Source organism: Tachyglossus aculeatus, chromosome X2, assembly GCF_015852505.1.
Source record: "Tachyglossus aculeatus isolate mTacAcu1 chromosome X2, mTacAcu1.pri, whole genome shotgun sequence".
NCBI classification, from domain to species: Eukaryota; Metazoa; Chordata; class Mammalia; order Monotremata; family Tachyglossidae; genus Tachyglossus; species Tachyglossus aculeatus.
This window is the reverse complement of record NC_052100.1, coordinates 25,006,185-25,031,605: the sequence shown is the minus strand read 5'-3', so window position 1 is coordinate 25,031,605 and position 25,421 is coordinate 25,006,185. Positions and strand designations below refer to the sequence as shown.

General features: G+C 40.9%; 1 protein-coding gene across 1 annotated transcript in view; it reads left to right on the top strand.

The window, feature by feature from the left end:
• The window catches only part of LOC119949182 (orofacial cleft 1 candidate gene 1 protein homolog), a 34,471-nt gene extending 11,394 nt beyond the window's left edge, over nucleotides 1-23,077 (top strand). The window contains exons 6-7 of the mRNA XM_038770725.1: nucleotides 19,088-19,174; nucleotides 23,004-23,077. Coding sequence (XP_038626653.1) covers nucleotides 19,088-19,174; nucleotides 23,004-23,077 — 161 coding nt within the window. The remainder of the gene's footprint in view (nucleotides 1-19,087; nucleotides 19,175-23,003) is intronic.
• Nucleotides 23,078-25,421: the final 2,344 nt, after the last annotated feature.

Here is a 25,421-nt window from a genome sequence, read left to right as displayed (position 1 = left end):
TTATATATCTCTTCAGATGTTTCTATTTTGGGGAAGCCTCCCAAATGAACAGCATCTGCTGCAAATGAGATGGGCGATTTCATGGTCCACAAACAAAAAAGAATATTTCAAATACCCCAAATTCAAAACTGTGTAATGTTACAAGGCCTAGCACTTCTTGCTAATGTACTGAAGGGCGATTAAAAAAAAGAGTTCTGAACATTTGTATCACCTGCCAATGTTTTGGTAGAGATTTAGGCAGAATATAGTAGCTACATATATTCCTCATGGTACTATTACAAATTGGTTATCTTCTTAAAAACAAGTATCAACATTTTCTTGTGCTATAGATTTTCTTTAGGAACATTAGTCAGGGATGGCAGAAGTCCAATATACACACATTCAAAATACAAGTTAATTTATCTAAAATGCATTGGGGACAACAAAAATGATTTCAAGAAACGGGAGGCTCTGACAGACACAGATTTAACTTAGAGAAAATTTTGGTAAAGATGGCTTTGAACCTTGAGGATACCGAGGACCCGTCTCCACTGTTCTCCTACCTGGCTAGAACAATTGTAGATAATAATAAATAATGATGGTACTTGTTAAGCGCTTACTATGTGCCAAGCACTGTTCTAAGTGCTGGGATAGATATAAGGTAATCTGGTTGTCCCTTGTGGGGCTCACAGCCTTAATCCCCATTTTACAGATGAGATAATCGAGGCCCAGAGTAGTGAAGTGACTTGCCCTAGGTCACAGAACAGACAAGTGGCAGAGCGGGATTAGAACCCATGATCTCTGATTCCCAAGCCCGGGCTCTTTCCACGAAGCCACACTGCTTCTCCAATGCCTGGGGTGGTTGGTTATTGCCATCTTTCAATTAATCGTTATATATACTCAAAAATGATGGACAAAATTCCACACCTGTCCGGGAAGATGCTGCTGGTGGTGAGATCCTAGCCATGCTAGAATATTTATGAGCTCAGCATAGTTAACCAAAAAAAATCAGATAATGAGAAACCACCACATGCCATTTTTCTTGGTTATCCGTACCTTTGGGTATCTAAACTAGTTTCAGAATTCGAATTGTAGATTTTCCGTTGTACTGAGATATGAGACGATGCTCCAAAATAATTATTTTTATGTTATTTGCATTACTACTTCTCCCATAAGCTAGGAAACAGTTGTTACATGAAGCTCATTAAAGATATTTTTCTATTTTTTTTCATTTTGAGGAAGTTCTGTGTCCATGTTAAAGAAGTCTGAAAACGAGGTCGGATGGTTTATTCTATTTTGGTCAACTTGTCCAGTTTTAAAACTTAACTAGTTTGGGATTTTGAAATTAAAGAGAATAAATTGAACTCTTTACTTACTGAATTTCAATTTGTTTTCCATCTATCCATTCATCGAGATTGCCTTAAATACCTGGGTTCACTTAGAAGTTTATCGAGACAACATTTTCCCTGCATTTTAGAGATTATTTTCTCTGCTGGAACTTCTGCTACTTAGATACCCAGTCACTTGGGGCTTGAACAGGTGAGGAATTTGAATTTTATGAGTGCTGGGAATTTCAACTAGAACCATAAGAATAACGGTTTATTTTCTCTTCCAAAGTATCAGTGTTCTTTTACATTAGCACGGGGGGGCATTTCAGAGAATCAGTTTAGGACATGTTGAATTCACTTTTTAAGCAGTACCGGAAGAGAAAATAACCTTTAGGCCATACATCATCTATCAATAAACACTGTTCATTGAGTGTCCACTGAGAGCCGAATATGGAATTACGGTTTAGGTGTAGTCGCAAAAGAAAGAGAAGACATGAGCCCTGTCCTTGAGGATCTCTCAAGTTAATTGGAAAGACTGGAAAAACATAAATGAAAAAAGTAGTAATAGAAAGTACTAAACCTTTGAAATAAATATGCAATATGCTACATGCACTTATTTCAGGTCTCAATATGCACGAGTGTATTGTTGTAGTGATTAGGGCCCCTAGAGCAGTTAGGGATTGTTTTTTGGTGGTGACTGTTGAAGATCTGTTCTTGATGAGTATTTTGATGAAGGGGAGGGAAAAGGTTTGCCAAGAGGAGGTGGAATCTTTGGGTCGTACATGAATATCATTATTCTCATTTATCTTTTTCTTTTGACATATACTGGAGGGCTTAGCAAAGGAAGAAGGAACTTTCACAAGCCCATGATATAGAGAGAGGAAAGAGAATCCCTTAAACCTGGAGGCCCATTGGACTTCTTTGGGCTTTTTTAGCTACAGTTTCACTTGGAAGGATTTCTGAAGGGTTCAGACTTCCCAAGTTCAAAGAAGGGATTTTCACTCTCATGGGTCCTAGACACCTCTAAGCAATTGTAGAATTGTTATGGGTAAACCAATCTCACAGGAAGTGTCTGATGGGTCTTAATAAGCCTATGATAGATTTAGGGTTTTATTTTCATAGAGAGTGGTCCTGAAGACCAGGAAACTGGGCCTTCCGAATCTTAGAATATTTTATAGTCTTAAAAATTAATGATAGATTGAGGTGGTCTGTGTCCTGCGCTCCAAGAAAATAACGCTATCGAAGGACTGATGAATGACATTTATCTTAAAGGGAAAGGATTGGCAATGAAATCGATCCTGGATTGAACTCTAGAGAGTTGGGCAGGGTGGACGGATGAAGCAGTGTTGCCCAGAGGTAAAAGCACGGCCTTGGGAGTCAGAGAACCTGGGTTCTAATCCTACCTCTGTCTGATTTTGTTAATGATGTGCATATAGCTTTAATTCTATTTGTTCTGATGATTCTGACACCTGTCTACATGTTTCGTTTTGTTGTCTGTCTCCCCCTTCTCGACTGTGAGCCCATTGTTGGGTAGGGACCGTCTCTATATGTTGCCGACTTGTACTTCCCAAGCACTTAGTACACTGCTCTGCACACAGTAAGTGCTCAATAAAAACGATTGATTGAATGAATGAATGAATGAATGAATGAACCTGCTGTGTTAGACCTTGAGACAGTCATTTAACGCTTTGTGCCTCAGCTTCCTCATCTGTAAAATGGGGACCTGATACCTGTTCTCCCTCTCCCTTAGACTGTGCAAGCCATGTGGGATAATAATAATAATAATAATGGCATTTATTAAGTGCTTACTATGTGCAAAGCACTGTTCTAAGCGCTGATAGGGACTGTGTCCAACCTGATTATTTTCTATCTACCCCAGGCCTTAGTACAGTGCTTGACACTTAGTTTATGCTTAACAAATACCACAATTGTTATCATTATTATTATTATTGTGGTATTCGTTAAGTGCTTACTATGCCCCAGGCCTTAGTGCAGTGCTGGACACTTAGTTTGTGCTTAACAAATACCACAATTGTTATCATTATTATTATTATTATTGTGGTATTTGTTAAGTGCTTACTATGTGCTAGGTACTATACTAAGCTCTGGGATGGATGCAAGCAAATCAAGTTGGACACAGTCTCTGTCCCACATGTTACTCACAGTCTCAATCTCCATTTTCTAGATGAGGTAAATGAGGCCCAGAGAAGTCAAGTGACTGGCCCAAGGTCACCCTGCAGCCAAGTGGTGGAGCTGGGATTAGAAACTATGACCTTCTGACTCCCAGGCTGTGCTCTATCCACTACGCCATATTACCATTATTAGGAAGGAGAGGAAGGATAGAGGTAAGGTTTTCGGGGGCTGAGAGCTTCTTTCCTTCCATCTGCCACTTTCCAAATGGCTCCGACAAGCTACAAGGTAGCTCGAAGCTCTGAGCAAGCAAGCCTCCTTTTGAAGCCAAGCACAGGCTTTGATGGCTTACATTTGCATCGGCCTGCTGGAAATATTCTAGTATTTTAGTTCTCCTCTCAAGACAACTCATGATCATTTATGGGTTTAGAGGAACTGGGCTGGCTGGTTTTCATTTATACTAAAAAATATAAGCAATATAACGTACAAGTGGGGTAACCATGGAATCCTCGTCTAATAACACAGAAGTCGATTTGAATGAAACAACATTTGAACGATTAAATGAGTAACTTTAAGTAACTCTGCTTCCTTGGTGTGGTGGTGAGCCCGCTGTTGGGTAGGGACTGTCTCTATGTGTTGCCGACTTGTACTTCCCAAGTGCTTAGTACAGTGCTCTGCACACAGTAAGAGCTCAATAAATATGATTGATTGATTGATTGATTGGTGTGTGTGGATATACGTTTTTCAAAGAAAGAGTGTCCTAATTTGAAAAACAATATTCCAGAAATCAAACCAAACACAAGATTATTTTACACTGTAGTCTGTCTTCCAGATAGAAAACACAGCAAAATGTAACCAAAACCATTTTAGTCTGAATTAGTGCATAAAACATACATATGTTCATTTAAAAAGTTATCCTTTCTCAAAATGTATATGATTCTTTAAAAAAACACTATTGCTAACTATATTTTCAACCAAACATGTTTGTGGTTATATTGACACTGTGCTTTGTGATAATTTTCTGGGTTTATTGAAAGACAAAGAGAGAATGTTTACTACATTGCTTCCAAATTGCCATGTTCAGTGCATATTAAATATCATATTGTAGTCTCCCCGGGCCTAATACACTCTCTAGTAGTATGTCAGAGGTTAGGGAAGGGAGGGAGGAAGAAAGGGAGGTAGAGGATTGTCTCCTAAGCTATTAATCCACTACAGTTGCTGGGTTTCCCTCAGGGAGAAGTACCACAACAATCCAGCTTTTAGTGGTACCCCAGTGACCTAAAAGAGCCCAGGGGGAGGGGCAAGCTGGGTTCAATTATGAAATGTGCCTTATAAGGGATTTAATTTTATTTAATTACACACACACACACACACACACACACACACCTGTATCTACCAGTTTTATAGAGGGAGTCCAAGAGTTCATACTTCAGGGATCTGAGTGCAGGCTACAAATGAATTCCACTGATATCTGTAAGTGTTTTCTAAGCAATTATCATCAGCAGCAGCAGCATTTAATAAATGTCTGTTGGGGCCATCACACTATATAATAATAATGATGGCATTTATTAAGCACTTACGTTGTGTAAAACACTGTTCTAAGCGCTGGGGAGGTTATAAGGTGATCAGGTTGTCCCACAGGGGGGCTCACAGTCTTAATACCCATTTTACAGATGAGGTAACTGAGGCACAGAGAAGTTGCCCAAAGTCACACAGCTGACAATTGGCGGAGCTGGGATTTGAACCCATGACCTCTGACTCCAAAGCCTGTGCTCTTGTATGTAGTGTTGGGGAGCACACAAATATAAAAGAAGCAGCATGGCCTAGTGGAAAGATCACAGACCTGGGTGTCAGAGGACCTGGATTCTAATACTGGCACCGCAACCTGTCTGCTGTGTTACCTTGGGCAACTCACTTAACTTTTCTGTGCATCAGTTGCTTCATCTGAAGTCTGGGATTAAGACTTGTGAGCCATCATCATCATCAATCGTATTTATTGAGCGCTTACTATGTGCAGAGCACTGTACTAAGCACTTGGGAAGTACAAATTGGCAACATATAGAGACAGTCCCTACCCAACAGTGGGCTCACAGTCTAAGAGTGGGCTCGCAGTCATGTGGGACAGGAACTGTGTTCAACTTGATTATCTCATTTATTTCTCTCAGGTCTATCCCAGAACTCAGTACATTGCTTGGCACATAGTAAGTGCTTAACAGAAATCATTAAAAACGAAAGACATGTTTTCTGCCTTCATGGAGTTTACAATCAAATGGGAGCAACAAATGGTAACAAAATGCAGACATACCATAGGTAAATATAGAAAACATAAACACCAATGAGAAAAATAAAAGCAGGACATTTGAAAAATAGATAAGGTCAGGTTCATGTGATCAGATTAATATTATTCCTTCTGTTTCCACTGTATATCTGCCTGCCTTTCCTTTAGATTGTAAACTCCTTTGGGCCAGAGACTGTTTCTGATTGCATTCTCCTAATAGTCTAGTACAGTACTCTGCAAACAGTAAGGACTGGATCAATCATTCTATGAGTCCTAAGATGTCTGATGGAATGGCATGACCAGAAAGATCCCTTATACCTTTACTCCAAGAGGGCTAGTTGAAAGAGCATGGGCCTGGGAATCGGAGGATCTGTGTTCTAATTCTGTCTCTGACACTTGCCTGCTGGTATAAGAAGTAGCATGGCGTAGTGGATAGAGCACAGGCTTGAGAGTCAGAAGGCCATGGGTTGTAATCCTGGCTCTGTCACATTTCTGCTGTGTGACCTTGGGAAAATCACTTCACTTCTCTGGGCCTCAGTTACCTCATCTGTAAAATGGGAATTGAAACTGTGAGCCCTGCATGGGACAGGGACTGTGTCCAACTCAATTTGCTTGTATCTATCCCAGCACTTAGTACAGAGCCTGGCACATAGTAAGCACTTAACAAATACCATTATTATTATTATTACTATATTGGACAAGTTACTTAAATTTATCTGTGGCTCAGTTGTTTTCAATTGTAATTTTCGATTGTTCTCTCTGCTGCTTAGAATGTAAGCCCCTTGTGGGACAGAAATTGAATTTGACCTGATAATTTTGTATCAACCCCAGCTCTTATTTCAGTACTTGGCACATAAGGAGGGATTAAAAGACGATACAATAATTATTATCATTAGAACTTACTTGCTAGTTCCTTGAGGGCAGAGATTGCCCTCTCCTCTCTCCCAAGCGCTTTATACAACGCTCTTCAGGGGATCATTGTCTATTAATTCTATTTTACTTTCTTGAACTCGTAGTAGAGTGCTCTGCACAAAGTAAGCGCCCAATAAATACTGTTGATGGATAGATTATCCAGTTGACTCTGAGAAGGGCAGTTGGGAATATTTTCCTCTTTAAAATCATACTAATATGGCACGTCAATTAGTACAGCCATTTTTCACAGGGGAAATAATTATGAGCACAGAGATAAGCTACCCTAGCTCCAAAGGAATCTTCTTTGTATTTTTGCCTAGCTTAATCTCTCTCAGCCTCAAGTGAGAACAAGATAATATTTAACAGTCCGGTTGATAGAACCTGATCTTGTCTTTAACAGAACAATAGAATGACAGAAATTATATTGCATATGTATGTACTCAATTCATTTTTTATTCATCTGTCCTGGTCATCTGATTTCCGATGTTTGAATTTCTTGGAGAGGTTTGCTGTCTTTTTAGCTGTCAGGTTTAGTTTTCATGTAAACACAACAGTACAGTCATTCATCTGTGCCTTTCACAGCAACTTACAAAGGTCGGTTGACAGGTATAATACCCAGATTTTAGAATGAAAAACAGGGCCTCGCCTTATTCACCACCTACAAGATTGAGCTTTTTTCCCAAAATTACAGTGAAACTTCCCCTTAAAGAATCTTGGTATAGGAATCATAATAATTGTGGTGTTTGTAAAGTGCTGACTTTGTGCTAAGCCTTGTACTAAGCACTGGAGGCGATACAAGATAAGCAGATCAGACACAATCCCTGTCCCACATGGGGCTCACAGTCTTAGTGAGAAAACAAGTATTTAATCCCCATTTTACAGATGAGGAAATTGAGACATAGGGATTAAATCAAAAGACTTTCCCAAGGTCAACCAGTAAGATGAATAGCAGGACCAGAACCCAGGTCCTCTGACTCCCAGGACTGTGGTCCTGCCACTGAGTAATTTACTACATTTTTCTCTATACCATGAAGAGGAAACTTCCATATTACAAAGGTATACTTACCTTCCTTATTGACATTTCAGTGCAATTCAACCATTTCCTTGCATCAGGTTCATAATAATAATAATAATGGCATTTATTAAGTGCTTACTATGTGGAAAGCACTGTTCTAAGCGCTGGGGGGGATACAAGGTGGTCAGGTTGTCCCATGTGGGGCTCACAGTCTTAATCCCAATTTTACAGATGAGGAAACTGAGGCACAGAAACGTTAAGTGGCTTGCCCAAAGTCACACAGCCGATACATGGCAGAGACAGGATTAGAACCCATGACCTCTGACTCCCAAGTTCGGGTTCAACAGGGTTTGAATGGTATTTCATCTTGTTAGTCCTCCCACAATTCCTTTGCCTGCCTTCCAAGCTCTTCCACTTGCCTGCTGTGTGGCCTTGGGCAAGTCACTTTACTTTTCTGTGCCTCAGTTGCTTCTTCTGTAAAATGGGGGTTAAGATTGTGAACCCCGTGTGGGACAGGGACTGTGTCCAACCCATTTTGCTTGTATCCACCCCAGTGCTTAGTACAGTGTCTGGCACATAGTAAATGCTTAACAGTTACCATAATTATTATTGTTACTTAAACTCTCCTTTTGGCCAGGTATTGCATCTACCAACTCTATTGTACTGTTACCCTCCCAAGTGCTTAGTACAGTGCTCTGCATACAGTAAGTAGTCAATAGATAGTATTAATTGATTTGCTCATGTAGCTCATTTCCTCAAAATCCTTCAGTAGTTGTCCATTTCTCTTATAAAACAGAAAGCTTTGATGATGGCACTAAGGTACCCCACTTACTGTGACTCTCTTCACATTGTAACTCAGCCCTCACACGTCTCTAAAAAGCCAACCTAGTCATTGTGCCTCATTCTCATCTCTCTTGCCGCTGACCTCTTTCCCATATCCTCCTCCCTCCCTGGAATGCCCTCCCTCATCACAACTGGAAGACCACATTTCACTCCTCCTTCAAAGCTCTTCTAAAATAACATCTCCTCCAGGAAGTCTTCCCTGATTAACCTCTCATCTACCTATCCTAGTTCCTGCCTTCTGCCACTTCAGCACTTCTGTGTCACTTGAATGCTCACTCTCTAAGCATTTGGACACTCACTCCATCAAGTTCCTCATAGCACTTATGTAGATATCTTTAATCTCTATTGCTCCCTCTCTGCTGTAAACCTGTGGGCAGAGAACCTTTGCACCAACTCTGCTGTGATGTAATAATAATAATAATAATAATAATAATAATGGGATTTGTTAAGCTCTTACTGTGTGCCAAGCACTGATCTAAGCGCTGGGGTAGATACAAGGCAAACAGGTTGTCCCACAAGGTGTTCACAGTCTAAATCCCCATTTTTACAGATTTGGTAACTGAGGCACAGAGAAGTTAATTGAGTTGCCCAAAGTCACACAGCGGATAAATGGCAGAGCCGGGATTAGAACCCACGACCTCTGGCTCCGAAGCCCTTTCTCTTTCCACCAAGCCTCGCTGTTTACTCTCACAAGTGTTTAGAACAGTGCCGTGCATACAGTAAGTGTTCAATAAATACCATTGGTCAATTGATTTCCATTCCCTATCATTTCTTTTAGTGTCTGTCTTCTCCTGTAAACTCCTTGAGTAATTTTATTTATATTGATGCCTGTTTATTTGTATTGATGTCTTGATGCCTGTTTACTTGTGTTGCTGTCTGGCTCCCTGCCACTAGACTGTGAGCTCTTTGTGGTCAGGGATTGTCCTTCCCCTGGCCTGGAATGCCCTCCCTCCACACATCCGCCAAGCTAGCTCTCTTCCTCCCTTCAAACCCCTACTGAGTGCTCACCTCCTCCAGGAGGCTTTCCCAGATTGAGCCCCCTTTTTCCTCTCCTCCTCCCCATCTCCCCCACCCTACCTCCTTCCCCTCCCCACAGCACTTGTATATATTTGTACAGATTTATTACTCTATTTATTTTACTTGTACATATTTACTATTCTATTTATTTTGTTAATGATGTGCATATAGCTTTAATTCTATTTGTTCTGATGATTTTGACACCTGTCTACATGTTTTGTTTTGTTGTCTGTCTCCCCTTTCTGGACTGTGAGCCCACTGTTGGGTAGGGACCGTCTCTATATGTTGCCGACTTGTACTTCCCAAGCGCTTAGTACAGTGTTCTGAACACAGTAAGCGCTCAATAAATATGACTGAAAGACTGAATGAATGAATTGTCTCTCTTTATTGCTGTATTATATTTTCCCAAGTGCTCAGTTCAGTGCTCTGCACACAGTAAGTGCTCGATAAATACGATTGAACAAATGAACAGTCATGTCTGCTAATGCTATTGCACTCTCCCAAGTGCTTAGTACAGTGTTCTGCACAGAGAGAGGGCTCAAACAAATACCACTGCTTGGTTGACCATGTAACTAAATTCCTTATTCAGTCAAATCAGTTCCAGCCTTTAGGGGTTATACAGTGCTGAATGAAAAGTCAGTATTAAATGGCATCACAGAGATGTAATGGTGTTCTGGAGTCTTCGTGTAAATTGTGAGGGGGATCACCTCTCAGTGATTTGAGGTGTTGATAGAATTTAGCCCTATGTATCCCTAAATGAGACAGAAATCTTGGTCAAATCTGAAAAGACAATTCACATTTTATTCCAAGAAAATGGATTTCAGTCATGTTCTACTTTACACTTCAAAAGCACCTTAATGACCAAGGACCCTAAAGTATTTTTGCAACATCAATTTGCAATACCCTCGTGATGTATCAATATCCCTCTTATTCAGAAAAGAAACCCCAGAGCGGGGATACAAAGCATGATTTGTCTTAATTTCCCCAATGAAGGGAATCAAGGACAGAATCTTGGCTCTAGTACTGTTTGTTTAACTTCCAGACCAGAATGATAAGGGGGAGCCTTCATTTTCATGGACGTGTAATAATCTATCTGTGTAGATGCATGTTTTAGAGGTTGATTTAGCTTTGCTGAAGGATCTACAATATTTATTGCAATGTTCATGTGGTTGTGGGAAGAGCGATGCTACTGGTGCAATGATAGGCTGTGGTGAAAAAAAAATGGTTTGTGGCAGTAGATAAAGTAGAAACCATATACTCTTGAGTATCCGTCACCAATGTGTGATTTAGATTATGGTGAATCAGGAGTAATTGGTTACCTAAGTCACACAGCACTTAAACTTTATTTAGAGCCCTTTTCTTCAGCTTCTGTTTCTCTTTTATAATAATAATAATAATGGCATTTATTAAGCGCTTACTATGTGCAAAGCTCTGTTCTAGGTGCTGGGGAGGTTACAAGGTGATCAGGTTGTCCCACGGGGGGCTCACAGTATTAATCCCCATTTTACAGTTGAGGTAACTGAGACCCAGAGAAGTTAAGTGACTTGCCCAAAGTCACACAGCTGACAATTGGCAGAGCGGGGATTTGAATTCCATGACCTCTGACTCCAAAGCCCGGGCTCTTTCCACTGAGCCATGCTGCTTCTCCGAAAGCCTCTCAGGAAATGAGAGAGTAAACTGAAGGTTCTTTAGTTGGTGCCCAGAGTGATTTGAATAAAAGAAAGGAGTCTCAGTTGAATGGCTAGAAAACCAAATTTATGTTGCGAGGCAGAGGGGTTGCATAGCCCACCTCCATCTAATTCAGAGAGAAGCTGTCCAGGGAAGGCCCGGACTGACTGCTGAAGCTGCAAAACTGGAGGTGTTCGGAATATATTTAGGAAGAATTTGCTAGTATTTTGCAGCAACTTCAATTGATTTAAACAGCCTATGGGTACATGGTGTATGTGCTGTTGGCCCGTTGACATTCACACACTTGAAAGTTACAAATAGTTGGCAAGAACAGATATTGCTCTAATACTCATTGCTTTAATATTGGATGGTAAAGTATTCTTATGCAGATTCCTCAGTGGACGCCTGAAGTTTCAATGTGCTAAACTTTCAAATTTTCCAAAAGGAGATTATGAATAATTATCACTCCATTCAGGAATTATCTTATTAGCAAAGAATCTTTCGGCAATGTGATATATTGCCTAAAATATCACTTTCAATCTTGAAAAATGAAGGGTGTGTGAGATTTCCTTCCATGCTTCACAAATTTAAATGAGTCTCTTGACTCCCTTTTTTCTTTCTTTCTTTTTTTAAACCCTAGATCCTTGCATAGATTTTTGGCAAACAAAATATCTGCTTGAAAAATTTTGTCTAGGCACTATAATTAATGAATATAGTGAATGCAAGGAGCTTGTTAAAGAACTTGAGAAGTAGCATGGAAAGAGCACAGTCAGAGGACCTGGATTCCAATACAAGTTCTGTTATTTGCATGCTATGTGGCTTTGGGCTAGTCACTTAACTTTTCTGTGCTTCAGTTTCCTCAACTGTAAAATGGGGACTAAATACTTGTTCTCCCTCCTACTTAGACTTGGAGCCCTATGTGGGACAGGGACTTTATCCAACCTGATTAACTTGAATCTATCCCATTGCTTAGAACAGTACCTGACACATAATAGGCACTAAACAAATATAATAATAATAACATTATCCGCAAGATAAATAGAAGTGTTTGAAGTTGCTGAGTTCTTCACAGATATAACGGAAGGGAATACCGTAAAAAAATTTCCAAGGGTCGTCTGATTTACTCTGTTCTCTGTGGTTTGGACAATAAATGTGTGCAGTAAACAGAAAATGAATATTTTAATTCTTCTTAGGTAGCCTTGCCTCCTATATCTCAATGCCTCTCTGATATAACAGGAATTCTCTGGTACAAAATTAAAGGACTGCACAGATAGACAACAAGGTTTGCTTTTCAGAGCTATATATGGTGCCAGGCTACAAGCGTCATATGTCAACGAGTCTGTGTTAGTTATTGAGCACTTACTGTGTGCAGAGCACTGTGCTAATTGCTTGTGAAAGTATAATACAATAGTTATTAGTGGTGATCCCTGCCCACAGCTAGCTTATATTCTTTAGGGGGAATAAGACATTCAACTAAATTACAGATAGGGGAAATAGTAAGGATATAAGGATATGTACATAATTGTTGTGAGACTAGGGCATTCAGTAAATGCTATTAATCATCATCATCAATCGTACTTATTCAGTGCTTACTGTGTGCAGAGCACTGTACTAAGCGCTTGGGAAGTACAAATTGGCAACATATAGAGACAGTCCCTACCCAACAGTGGGCTCACAGTCTAAAAAGTGGGCTCACAGTCTAAAAGTCTTAATCAATTATTATTAATTATTATTAATTATTAATTATTATTAAGTATTAATCAATTATTAAGATGGTATTAAGTTCTTACTATGTGTCAAGCACTGTTCTAAACTTGTAGGCACAAGTTTATCAGGTCAGACACAGTCTCTAGCCCACATAAGGTTCACAGTCTAAGTAGTGGATTGGTTGATGGTTGATTGATTACAGTTGAATAAAGTTTTTCCTTGGGTAGGCAAACTTTTGAAAGGTCAAGTCAAACCAATTTGGGATCCGGAAATTACTTAATTAGGAAACTGGATTTAGAATGCAGCAGGGAAGATTTAGGTGAGTTGTCAGGATGAATCACCTGATAAGGAAGGTGGTTAAATATTAGAAGATTTGCCAAAGGCGGGGAGGCGGTGGGGAAAGAGAGAGAAAGGGGTCTTAGGTTCACAGTCCTGATGGATTTTAAGAATCAATCAGTGGTATCTATTGAGTGCTTATTCATTCATTCATTCAATCAAATTTATTGAGCACTTACTGTGTGCAGAGCACTGTACTAAGCGCTTGGGAAGTACAAGTTGGCAACATACGGAGATGTTCCTTACCCAACAATGGGCTCACAGTCTGGAAGGGGGAGACAGTTGAGATCACCATCCCAGAAAGAGCTTACAGTCTACAGCGGAGATGACATTAAATAAATTGTAGCTAGTTAATAAGAAGGGGAGGTTCCTACTGTTGGGATGGTTTGAGTGTTTCCTGTCCATAGGTTGAGTTTACAGTTCAAGATGCCTTCCACCTTCATAGTCCAGTGATCTTCTAATAGTCATTCAGTAGTTCTCAAATCTCCGTGGCTAATTACACGCAAATCATTTACTGTGAAAGTGAAACGAACTGTGTACAGTTTAAGAATTCAGAAAAAAGTTCTAAAGCTATGTTTGTGAATATGAGTGAACAGAAACCCAGTTTTACATTTTTGTGAATGCCAAAAATCCTATGCCTACTTTGAAATCAGCTGTTTCTAAATTTCATTTCGCGATTACTCTGTGCAAAGCACAGCACAGAGAAGCAGCGTGGCTTAGTGGAAAGAGCCTGGGCTTTGGAGTCAGAGGTCATGGGTTCAAATCCCAGCTCTGTCAACTGTCAGCTGTGTGACTTTGGGCAAGTCACTTAACTTCTCTGTGCCTCAGTTACCTCATCTGTAAAATGGAGATTAAAACTGTGAGCCCGCCATGGGACAACCTGATCACCTTGTAACCTCCCCAGGGCTTAGAACAGTGCTTTGTGCATAGTAAGTGCTTAACAAATATCATCATTATTATTAATATTATTATTAAGGGGCAATCATTAATAGCATATATAGCCTCCTAAAGGTTGGGTATGGTGATAGTAGCTAGAGAAGGCTAATCTAAGTTTGGATTCCACCAGGAGCCCTTCTTTCCATTGTACAGTTGCTGGCCCGTAATTTTGTTATAACAAATTTTGGAATACCTAGATGGGCCAGGTCTCCAAATCTCTTTAGAGGCAGAAGCACTTCTTCCTACTTTTAGCGGTGCTGCTCTTTATTGTTTAGATGTAATTATCCTGATTTAGTACCTTAATATCACTATGTAATAAGAGCTTTGACTTTATCGCAGGGTCAAATGGTTTGCCTAGATGTCTGGGTAATTATGATACTAAGAATCAGGGTATTTGATTGTTGGCCAAGCATTTTGTGAAGATAATAATAATAATAATAACGATGGCATTTGTTAAGCACTTACTATGTACAAAGCACTGTTCTAAGTGCTGGGGAGCATAAAAGGTGAACAGGTTGTCCCACGGGGGGCTCACAGTTCTCATCCCCATTTTACAGATGAGGGAACTGAGGCACAGAGAAGTTAAGTGACTTGCCCAAGGTCACACAGCTGACAATTGGCGAAGCTGGGATTTGGACCCATGACCTCTGATGCAATCAATCAATCAATCATATTTATTGAGCGCTTACTGTGTGCAGAGCACTGTACTAAGCGCTTGGGAAGTACAAGTTGGCAACATATAGAGACGGTCCCTACCCAACAGTGGGCTCACAGTCTAGAAGGGGGAGACAGAGAACAAAATGAAACATATTAACAAAATAAAATAAACAGAATAGATATGTACAAGTAAAATAAATAAATAAATAGAGTAATAAATATGTACAAACATATATACATATATACAGGTGCTGTGGGAAAGGGAAGGAGGTAAGGCGGGCAGATGGGGAGGGGGAGAAGGGGGAGAGGAAAGAGGGGGCTCAGTCTGGGAAGGCCTCCTGAAGGAAGTGAGCTCTCAGTAGGGCCTTGAAAGGAGGAGGAGAGCTAGCTTGGCGGATGTTGGGAGGAAGGGCATTCCAGGCCAAGGGGATGACGTGGGCCGGGGGTCGACGGTGGGACAGGCGAGAACGAGACACGGTGAGGAGATTAGCGGCAGAGGAGCAGAGGGTGCGGGCTGGGCTGTAGAAGGAGAGAAGGGAGATGAGGTAGGAGGGGGCGAGGTGATGGACAGCCTTGAAGCCTAGGGTGAGGAGTTTCTGCCTGATGCGTAGGTTGATTGGTAGCCACTGGAGATTTTTGAGGAGGGGAGTAACATGTCCAGAGCGTTTCTGGACAAAGACAATCCGGGCAGAGTCGTGAAGTATGGATTGAAGTGGGGAGAGACAAGAGGATGGGAGATCAGAGAGAAAGCTGATACAGTAGTCCAGACGGGATAGGATGAGAGCTCGAACGAGCAGGGTAGCGGTTTGGATGGAGAGGAAAGGGCGGATCTTGGCAATGTTGTGGAGCTGAGACCAGCGGGTTTTGGTGACGGCTTGGATGTGAGGGGTGAACGAGAGAGTGGAGTCGAGGATGACACCAAGGTTGTGGGCCTGTGAGACGGGAAGGATGGTAGTGCCGTCAACAGTGATGGGAAATTCAGGGAGAGGGCAGGGTTTGGGAGGGAAGACAAGGAATTCAGTCTTGGACATGTTGAGTTTTAGGTGGCGGGCAGACAACCAGTTGGAGATGTCCTGAAGGCAGGAGGAGATATGAGCCTGGAGGGAGGGGGAGAGAGCAGGGGCAGAGATGTAGATTTGGGTGTCATCAGCGTAGAAATGATAGTTGAAGCTGTGGGAGCGAATGAGGTCACCAAGGGAGTGAGTGTAGATCGTAGACTCCCAAGCCTGTGCTCTTTCCATAGACAAACAGCGTGCCTCAGTGGAAAGAGCACGGGCTTTGGAGTTAGTCATCATGGGTTCGAATCCCGGCTCCACCACATGTCTGCTGTGTGACCTTGGGCAAGTCACCTAACTTCTCTGAGCCTCAGTTACCTCATCTGTAAAATGGGGATTAAGACTGTGAGCCCCACGTGGGACAACCTGATTACTTTGTAGCCCCCCCAGCGTTTAGAACAGTGCTTTGCACATAGTAAGCGCTTAACAAATGCCAACATTATTATTGAGCCACGCTGCTTCTCTAATCTGGGGTAGATAAAAACAATCAGACCATACACAATCCATGTGCCATACAGGGTTTACAGTCTAAAAGGGAGGGAGAATAGGTATTTAATCCCTATTTTATAGAAGAGGAAGCAAAGATAAAGAAGTTAAGTGACTTGCCCAAGATCACACAGCAAACAAGGTGCAGAGGTGGACTGAGAACACAGGTTTCCTGACCAATAGGCCGTACTGCTTCACCACATTTTCTAGCACTTGCCTGAATCTGGCTGTGATCAATGAATAAACATATTTGCTTCCATTTTTGCCTTATCACATAGGTGAATTATTTTACCAGTGTATGAAAGTGTACTTACAGTGTCCTAGTGCTTTGTGCTAGGGGAAAACAATTACAGTGAATAAGGCAGAATAGCTATGTTATTGCAGTACATGAGACTTTGATTATATACTGCCAAGATTCATACTAGCCTAGTAGTTGTTGACAGATAAAGCAACAAAAATGAAACTCATTTATTTTTTCTTTATTGAGACCTCAAGGTAAAGCAGATTTCCAGTTCTTGTACTTACTACATTGATAGAACAGAGACTGACAGCAAAAATGTGCCAGTCTTGAAATATAAATTAAACCTAGTTTCATATCAAAGTTTCATTAAGTCTTTGAAAAGGAGCCACTGCTTGGATTATTTTTGATCTTAAAGTAACTCTACTGTGGATTCTTAATAGAATGACTAGTGTGTGTTAACCCTTTCAGGCTGGTAACTTTCAGAAATATTGTTGTTGCAAGCCCTTTGATATTTAAATTATTTTACAATGTTAGAATTAAACAGCGGCTTTTCATTGACTACAGAATAGAATTGCTATAATGTATAGTTTTTTTTGCTAAAAGGGAGAAAATATGAAGGAAAAAATTGAAAGTTTGAATGCAGTCCTTATTTCTTTGGTTCTCCTAGGATCATGGATGATTGGCCACAAATGCCAGCAACTATGGGGTCAGTGCCAGCAGTAATAAGGACAGCGGTCGAGTTTGTTCTCGGCTTCTCTGTTGGGACGGCTGATTTCAGACGTACGATCTAGTGTCCAGCAGAAAATCCAGCCCTAAATGGAGATGTAATTTAGGTTTCGATAGGTAAATTCTACCTGACTTAATGGGTATGAAAATTTAACCTAGTACATAGTCTTTATTGAATGCCTATATATGTATATGCCTATGTCATTTGTACACACACACATACACACAGACACACACATTTGAATGCACACCTTTCCTTCATTTAGGAAGCTGATACTGCTGACAATCCTATCCACACGTGTGAAGGTGTGTGGAAAGAAGAGTTCAGCATCCTTCTCTTAGACTGTGAGCCCACTGTTGGGTAGAGATTGTCTCTATATGTTGCCATCTTGTACTTCCCAAGCGCTTAGTACAGTGCTCTGCACACAGTAAGTGCTCAATAAATACGATTGATTGATTGATTGATTGATTCTCACATAAAGTACTTGTCCCTGTTTCCAACCTAATGAATGGGATGAGGGGATTTTCCAGTTCCTTCAGTGCCCCGAGCGTGGCTCAGTGGAAAGAGCACGGGCTTGGGAGTCAGAGGTCCTGGATTCAAATCCCAGCTCCGCCACTTGTCAGCTGTGTTACCTTGGGCAAGCCACTTAACGTTTCTGTGCCTCAGTTACCTCATCTGTAAAATGGGGATTAAGACTGTGAGCCCCACGTGGGACAACCTGATCACCTTGTATCCCTCCCAGCACTTAGAACAGTGCTTCACACATAGTAAGCGCTTAACAAATGCCATCATTATTATTTTGGGGAAATCAATCAATCAATCGTATTTATTGAGCACTTACTGTGTGCAGAGCACTGTACTAAGCGCTTGGGAAGTACAAGTTGGCAACATATAGAGACAGTCCCTACCCAACAGTGGGCTCACAGTCTAGAAGCGGGAGACAGAGAACAAAACCAAACATATTAACAAAATAAAATAAATAGAATAGATATGTACAAGTAAAATAAATAAATAGAGTAATAAATATGTACTAACATATATACATATATACAGGTGCTGTGGAGAAGGGAAGGAGGTAAGATGGGGGGATGGAGAGGGGGATGAGGGGGAGAGGAAGGAGGGGGCTCAGTCTGGGAAAAAAATGAGCTTTGAATGACTATATTTCCCATGATTAAATTCACCAGAAATTCACTGATTTTTCTAATTCCCTTCATTTATCTAATGAAAGTCAAAAAGTTCAAAATAGTTTATTTTTCTCAAGCATTGACTTGAAAACACTGGCTGAAGATGTTGTTCAGGTTAAGGAGAAAAACTTGGCGGACTCTCTCTGATAATCGAACAGCTGTCATGATCATTCTAGGATTATGAATGCATCAGACAAGATATGCATGGTGGGATAGTTTAAAGTTCATAATAGACTTCGTATTTTTCTCATCTTTAAATTTTATAATCTGGCCACAACCACTGATCCAAGATGTCTTGAAAACACTTTAACTGCTTAATTTTTTTGTTATTATAATGTCTAAATTTGATCATTTTCTCATTAATTTCACTGCAACAGTAAGATAGAGTAAACTTGTTTCCAGAATTACCTTTTCTGACCTTTTACAAGATGATAATTACAAAACTGTGAGGCTCGGAAGACTTGTAAAAAAATTAAGCTCACAAAGAGGCAAAAATGGGCCTTCCGTGCTGGTGTCGATTTCAAAATTAACATTTTGGTTCATGTGCTTCTAATAATCACTGACCCTTACTTCATGTACTTTCCACAGGAAATGAATACAGCAGAAATTACTTTGACCCATTGATGGATGAGGAAATAAACCCAAGGCAGAGTGGGATGGAGGTCAGCGGAGAAGGTGAGCCAGAATTAAGTATGTAATTTTTGTGTCAGAATATTCTTTTCCATTCATGAAAATGAGGTGACAAAGATCACCCATGCAGTTCCATTTAGATTCTGGGGCTTACGATTTAAATGGGAAGCATTAACCACTAAAAAACATGATAGGCAGAATAGTTAGTGGACGGAAACCTGGTGGGCAAAACAGAAGCAAAAAGCAGTTTTCTTTCAGCACTTTGCTGTAATTCAGTACTATCTTTCAAATATCCTCTTGGCTGTGAATGCAGGGGGGAATTGCCTAGAAAATTAAGCAGTTGTTAGTCGAAATCACTCATCTGCAGTGCACCAGGCATATCTAGCCACTGAATGTTTTCCTTGATTCATTTCTAGAAAGCAAATGTGATCACCTTTGAATGAATGAATGAATCACCTGATCTTTTTTTTTTTGCATTTTACGAGCAGTGGAAAAGTGTAATGAAAAGTAAGAATCCTTTGATCCACTTTCTTTACATAATCACCATAGTGGCAAAGGTCAATGGCAGGTGAAAATGTAATTAATCAATCAATCCATTGTATTTACTGAGCTCTTATTTGTGCAGAGCCCTGTAGTAAGCATTTGGAAGCATTTAATAAAGTAGAGAAGCAGCGTGGCCTTGTGGATGGAAGTCAGAAGGTCTTGGGTTCCAATTTCTGCTCCACCACTTGTCTGCCGGGAGACCTTGGACAAGTAACTTCACTTCTCTGGGCCTCAGTTACCTCATCTGTTAAATGGAGATTAAGGCTGTGAGCCCCAGGACAGGGACAGTGTCCAATCTGATATCATTCAATTGCATTTATTGAGTGCTTACAGTCTGCAGAACACTGTACTAAACACTTGGGAGAATACAAAATAACAACAGACACATTCCTTGCCCACAACAAGCTTACAGTCTAAATTTGCTTGTATACACATTAATACAGTGCCTGGCACATACTAAGCACCTAACCAATACCACAATTATTATTGTAAAATAAGGAGATAAAATCCTTGCTCTTATGGGAGCCTTTAGTCTAGTGTGAGATACAGACATTAAAAGAAATGACAAATAAAGGAAACAGCTGAGTATAAGGATATGTATATGTTCTGTAGGGGTGAGGATGAGGTGTGTATCTAAGTACTTGAACACTTGTAAAGGGTCATTTGTATCCCTATAGTTTCCATAGCTTCACCATATTTCAATTTCCATACTTTCATTCATTCATTCAATCACATTTATTGAGTGCTTACTGTGTGCTTACTAAGCGCTTGGGAAGTACAAGCTGGCAACATACAGAGATGGTCCCTACAGTCACAGTCTAGAAAGGGGAGACAGACAACAAAACAAAACATATTAACAAAACAAAATAAATAGAATAAACATGTACAAATACAATAAATTAATAGAGTAATAAATATGTACAAACATATATACATATATACAGGTGCTGTGGGGAGGGGAAGGAGGTAAGGCGGGGGGAATGGGGAGGGGGAGGAGGGGGAGGGAAAGGAGGGGGCTCAGTCTGGGAAGGCCTCCTGGAGGAGGTGAGCTCTCAGTAGGGCTTTGAAGGGAGGAAGAGAGCTAGCTTGGCTCCCTCTGTGGAGGGAGGGCATTCCTGGCCAGGGGGATGATGTGGGCTGGGGGTCGACAGCGGGACAAGTGAGAACAAGGCACAGTGAGGAGATTAGTGGCAGAGGAGCGGAGGGTGAGGGCTGGGCTGGAGAAGGAAAGAAGGGAGGTGAGGTAAGAGGGGGTGAGGTGATGGAGAGTCTTGAAGCCAAGGGTGAGGAGTTTTTGCCTGATGTGTAGGTTGATTGGTAGCCACTGGAGATTTTTGAGGAGGGGAGTAACATGCCCAGAGCATTTCTGCACAAAGACGATCCGGGCAGCGGCGTGAAGTATGGATTGAAGTGGGGAGAGACAGGAGGATGGAAGATCGGAGCGGAGGCTGATGTAGTAATCCAGTCGGGATAGGATGAGAGATTGAACGAGCAGGGTAACGGTTTGGATGGAGAGGAAAGGGTGGATCTTGGCAATGTTGCGGAGGTGAGACCGGCAGGTTTTGGTGACGGATTGGATGTGAGGGGTGAATGAGAGAGCGGAGTCGAGGATGACACCAAGGTTGCGGGCTTGTGAGACAGGAAGGATGGTAGTGCCCTCAACAGTGATGGGAAAGTCAGGGAGAGGGCAGGGTTTGGGAGGGAAGATAAGGAGTTCAGTCTTGGACATACTTCAGCTTCACCATATTAGGAAATCACTGGAACTCAGTAGTTTCAGCTTTTTGGAGTATGAAGATGGACCCACAATGAAACGACTTAAATGGAGTACATTCTATCAAAAAACAATTTCAAATCATTTTCTTTCTAAATAAATTCAAGCCTATTTAAAAATGATTTTGAGATCTTGGCTTCATTTGTTGATTATCAGCTTTGTGGAGAAATAATAATTTTGCTGGGTAGATAGAAATGACAGTTACTAACTTTTAGGACCGATTTGCAAAATTGCTTAAGGGCTGGAGTGACTTTGATAGGAGATATTAGACATTCTGCAGAACATCCTGATCATATTTGGGCTATTCCATTTCCAATGATTTTAAATAGCCAAGTAGAAAAGTTTCCACTATTGTTATGACACGCACATATTCATGTGCTGCAAATGTAGCATTAGTAGTAGCAGTTGTTAGTAATGGTAGTTAAAAGGGGCATTTATGAAGTGCAACTCATCATATTGTACTGTACTAAGCACCAGTAAAGTGCAATACAAGCACAAGGCATGTTCTCTGCCCACAAGTAGTTTACACTCTATGTCAGAGCACCAAGCCCCTTTGACCATTACCCTGGTTCTTCATGAATTATTTTGACTATCCAGAGGGCTTAAAGGAGCTATGTTTGTAATTAAAATGAAATATTATTTCCCCTTAAGGTGAGTGTATTTGAAAGGCTGATGCTTGATGGATAACCCTCCCACATCATCTGCGGGCAAAGATTGTTCCCACTTACACTGCTGCATTTCTTCCCCTCCATGCCTGGTGTTATTTCCCTTTCACCCTCTTCCAGTTGCATTGATCTCAGACCCTCTGTTTTCAGAGAGTAATGCAGGATATGTAATCATTCCTGCAAAACTCTGGCTACTGAGCTGTTGATTAGCTGTTTTCAGTCATAGAGGGGAGTGAGAGAAGGAATATGTGTGATGGGTGGGCTTTTTCCTGATCCTCCCTCCTCTCTTCCCCACAACTGACTTAGCTCAGAGAGCTAATCAGGAGCCCTACAAGCTGTATGTGAATCCTCACTATCCCACAGGTTGCATTTTAGATGCCACATCACTCTTCTCTCTGTGTTTGTTTTTCTCCTTCTCCCCTATCTTTCTGCCTTTCCAAGAGCTACCAAAGAGATGGATAACCAACACCTAGCTTCATCGCCAGCACTGCCGTTTCTCTGAAGAACTGGATTTTACCCACGACTCCATAGTGTTGGTCAGGAAATCAACAGGTGAAACTTAGATTTACAGACACAGGCTGACCTCAAGGGTTGGGACCCAAAGTTCTTTCCAAGAGCTCTTGCCTGTTGATGTCAAAACTGGGAACACTTAAGAGCCATTTAATATAACTAAGTCTTTAGCTAAACCGTCAGTAGAATAATTACAAGGGAACACTGGCACTAGGGTTGAAACAATCTGTAGAAACATTTGGGACGCTCTTATCCTTGAAACAATAAGGCAGATCGCAGTTCTTGAAGATCATTCATTAAATGAATCAAAGTCAGTGTCTTCAGCAATCAGAATCTAGCTGACAAGACGCTTGAGTCTGTTCACATAATGTGTCTTGTTTTATAGAGATCAAGTACACTGAAACTGACCAGAAGACGAGATTCTTAACAGGAGCTCTTAACAGCAATTTTCCTTGGTAGAGCTGGCAGTTCAGGATTAGAGGGTGAAGTCTGTTTATCTTCCAACTGATTCATGAGAAGTCAAATTACTGTCTCGAACTAGCTAATTTGCAACAAACTTCTCTGTCAAGGAGCTGCTGAATCAGTAAATTAATTTCCCATTCTCCCCCCACTGTAAAGTCAGTATCTTCAACAGCAGACACTTGGAAACCTGAGTAGCTAGAGAAGCAGTGCACTTCACAGGAGAATTATCAAGAATGTAACCACTTGACTTCTTTCTGAGTCTGACTACAAAAGATGAAGACAATTTTAAAGTAACGATTAAATTGATGTCATACAAATTGCATGTTTCTGTAGTACTGTTTTTCACATGAAGTTTTAAATGGTTTTTATGTTTGATGATAGTAAAGCTACTTGAGGACAGGGATTATGTCTACTAACTCTATTGTACTCTCCCAAGTGCTTAGTACAATGCTGTACCCAGAGTAAGGGCTCAATAAATACTACAGACAACTAAGAGTATTAAGAGTATTGAAAGTTAAGAAGTGGTCTGGGCTCAGATGGACTGAGAGTGAAATTATGTAAAGAATTCATGGATATAATTGTTAGTTTAGGACGACTGGAGGGATTAGGGATTAATGAATTATGAACCTGAAGGGCAGGATGGCAGGGGAAACCACAACAACTGAACAACTGAATGGCAGCCAACCAGCGAACAGCTACACAGCAGAGTGCAAGAGAGAGAAGCAGAGCTGAGACAGGAAATTTTGATCCCAAGAAGGCACCAGGTGTTCAATAAATATCCCAGCTCCACCACATGTCTGCTGTGTGACCTTGGGCAAGTCACTTAACTTCACTGAGCCTCAGTTACCTCATCTGTAAAATAGGGATAAAGACTGTGAGCCTCACGTGGGACAACCTGATGACCTTGTACCCCCCCCCCCAGTGCTTAGAACAGTGCTTTGCACATAGTAAGTGCTTAACAAATGCCATTATTATTATTATTATGATTGACTACAGGTATTATCCTGCGTGATTTAGTTCATACTTCACTCTGCTCTCTGGATCATTTTTCTACAACATTGCTTTGCACATATCTCCCCACTCCACATATACTTTCCATGGCTGCCCATTCCTCTGGGCGGCAAGCAGATTACTTCAACTATCTTCTCCCTGCTGATCCTTGCTCCTCTCCAACTCTAATCCAGCTCTGCTCCTCTTTAATCCACTCACTGGGCCTAGTTCTCATCTCTTTCACTGCCAACCCCCAGTTCAAGCTTTGCTTTTTACCTGGATCTCCTACCCCTTCAGTGTTCTCCCCATCTTCAAAGCTTTTATGAAATTACATCTCCCTTCAGAGGCTGGGCACATGATAATGGGGGTTCGATTTGCATAAAAAGTGGTTGGTTGGGTTATGAATGCGCCTGAGCATCCTATCAGATCCATCAGTCCCTGGTAGAAGGGGTTTAATTATGATGTCTCATGTCCTCTATGATTGACAAGTGCTGGGAAATAAGGACACTTTTTTTTTTAGTGCTTATGGAGGTAGATGAAAGACTCCTGTATGATGAATTAATAAAGCTCTTAGATGAAGATACTAAAAGAGAAGATGCACAAGGTAAATAGCATTTTGTTTATAATGACAATCTATGAAAACTGTACATAAACATTGGGGAACATGTAAAAGTAAGGCTAGAAGTAATCTCTGTCTTCAAAGAGTGTACAGTCTGAGAAGAGCTAGATTGTAAAATCCTTGAGGTCAGGGATTGTGTCCGCTTATTCTATTATACTACCCAAGAGTTTAATACAATTCCCTACACAAAATTAAGTGCTCAATGAATAACATTGATTAATTGATTAATAGGAGGATTGGGAGGGAAGGGGTTGAAACAGTAGACATAAACCGATTAATAAATTGATCCCAGATATGCAGTCTTTGATTGTTCATGATTTTGAGGTGGGAATATGTGAGCGCTTGGGAATTCTGAATCCAGTTGTCTCTGGTGGGAACCACATAAGCTGGAGCCTTCATTAGGAAAGGAAGGGAGAGTAGATTTTTTTTTTTAAGAATCAGGAGTTCGGGTTTATGTGGTGGGATAAAATAAGGAGCCATATCATCCCCACTGGTGAAATCCTTCCCTGGAACTTGAAAAATTAGGAATTAGGGGGCCTATTAATACTTCGAAAGAGGACTGACAGCTTCAAATATTGGGTACGTTTGTAATGTAATGGGAAATGTGTAAAGGGGTGACTTTTAAAAGGGCATATTAACTCTTTCAGGCAAAGAAAGTACCACTTTTTTGATTATAGCTTCAAGCCTTTGAATGGTATTGTTTAAACACAGTGCAGTAAAGTCCATACTCAA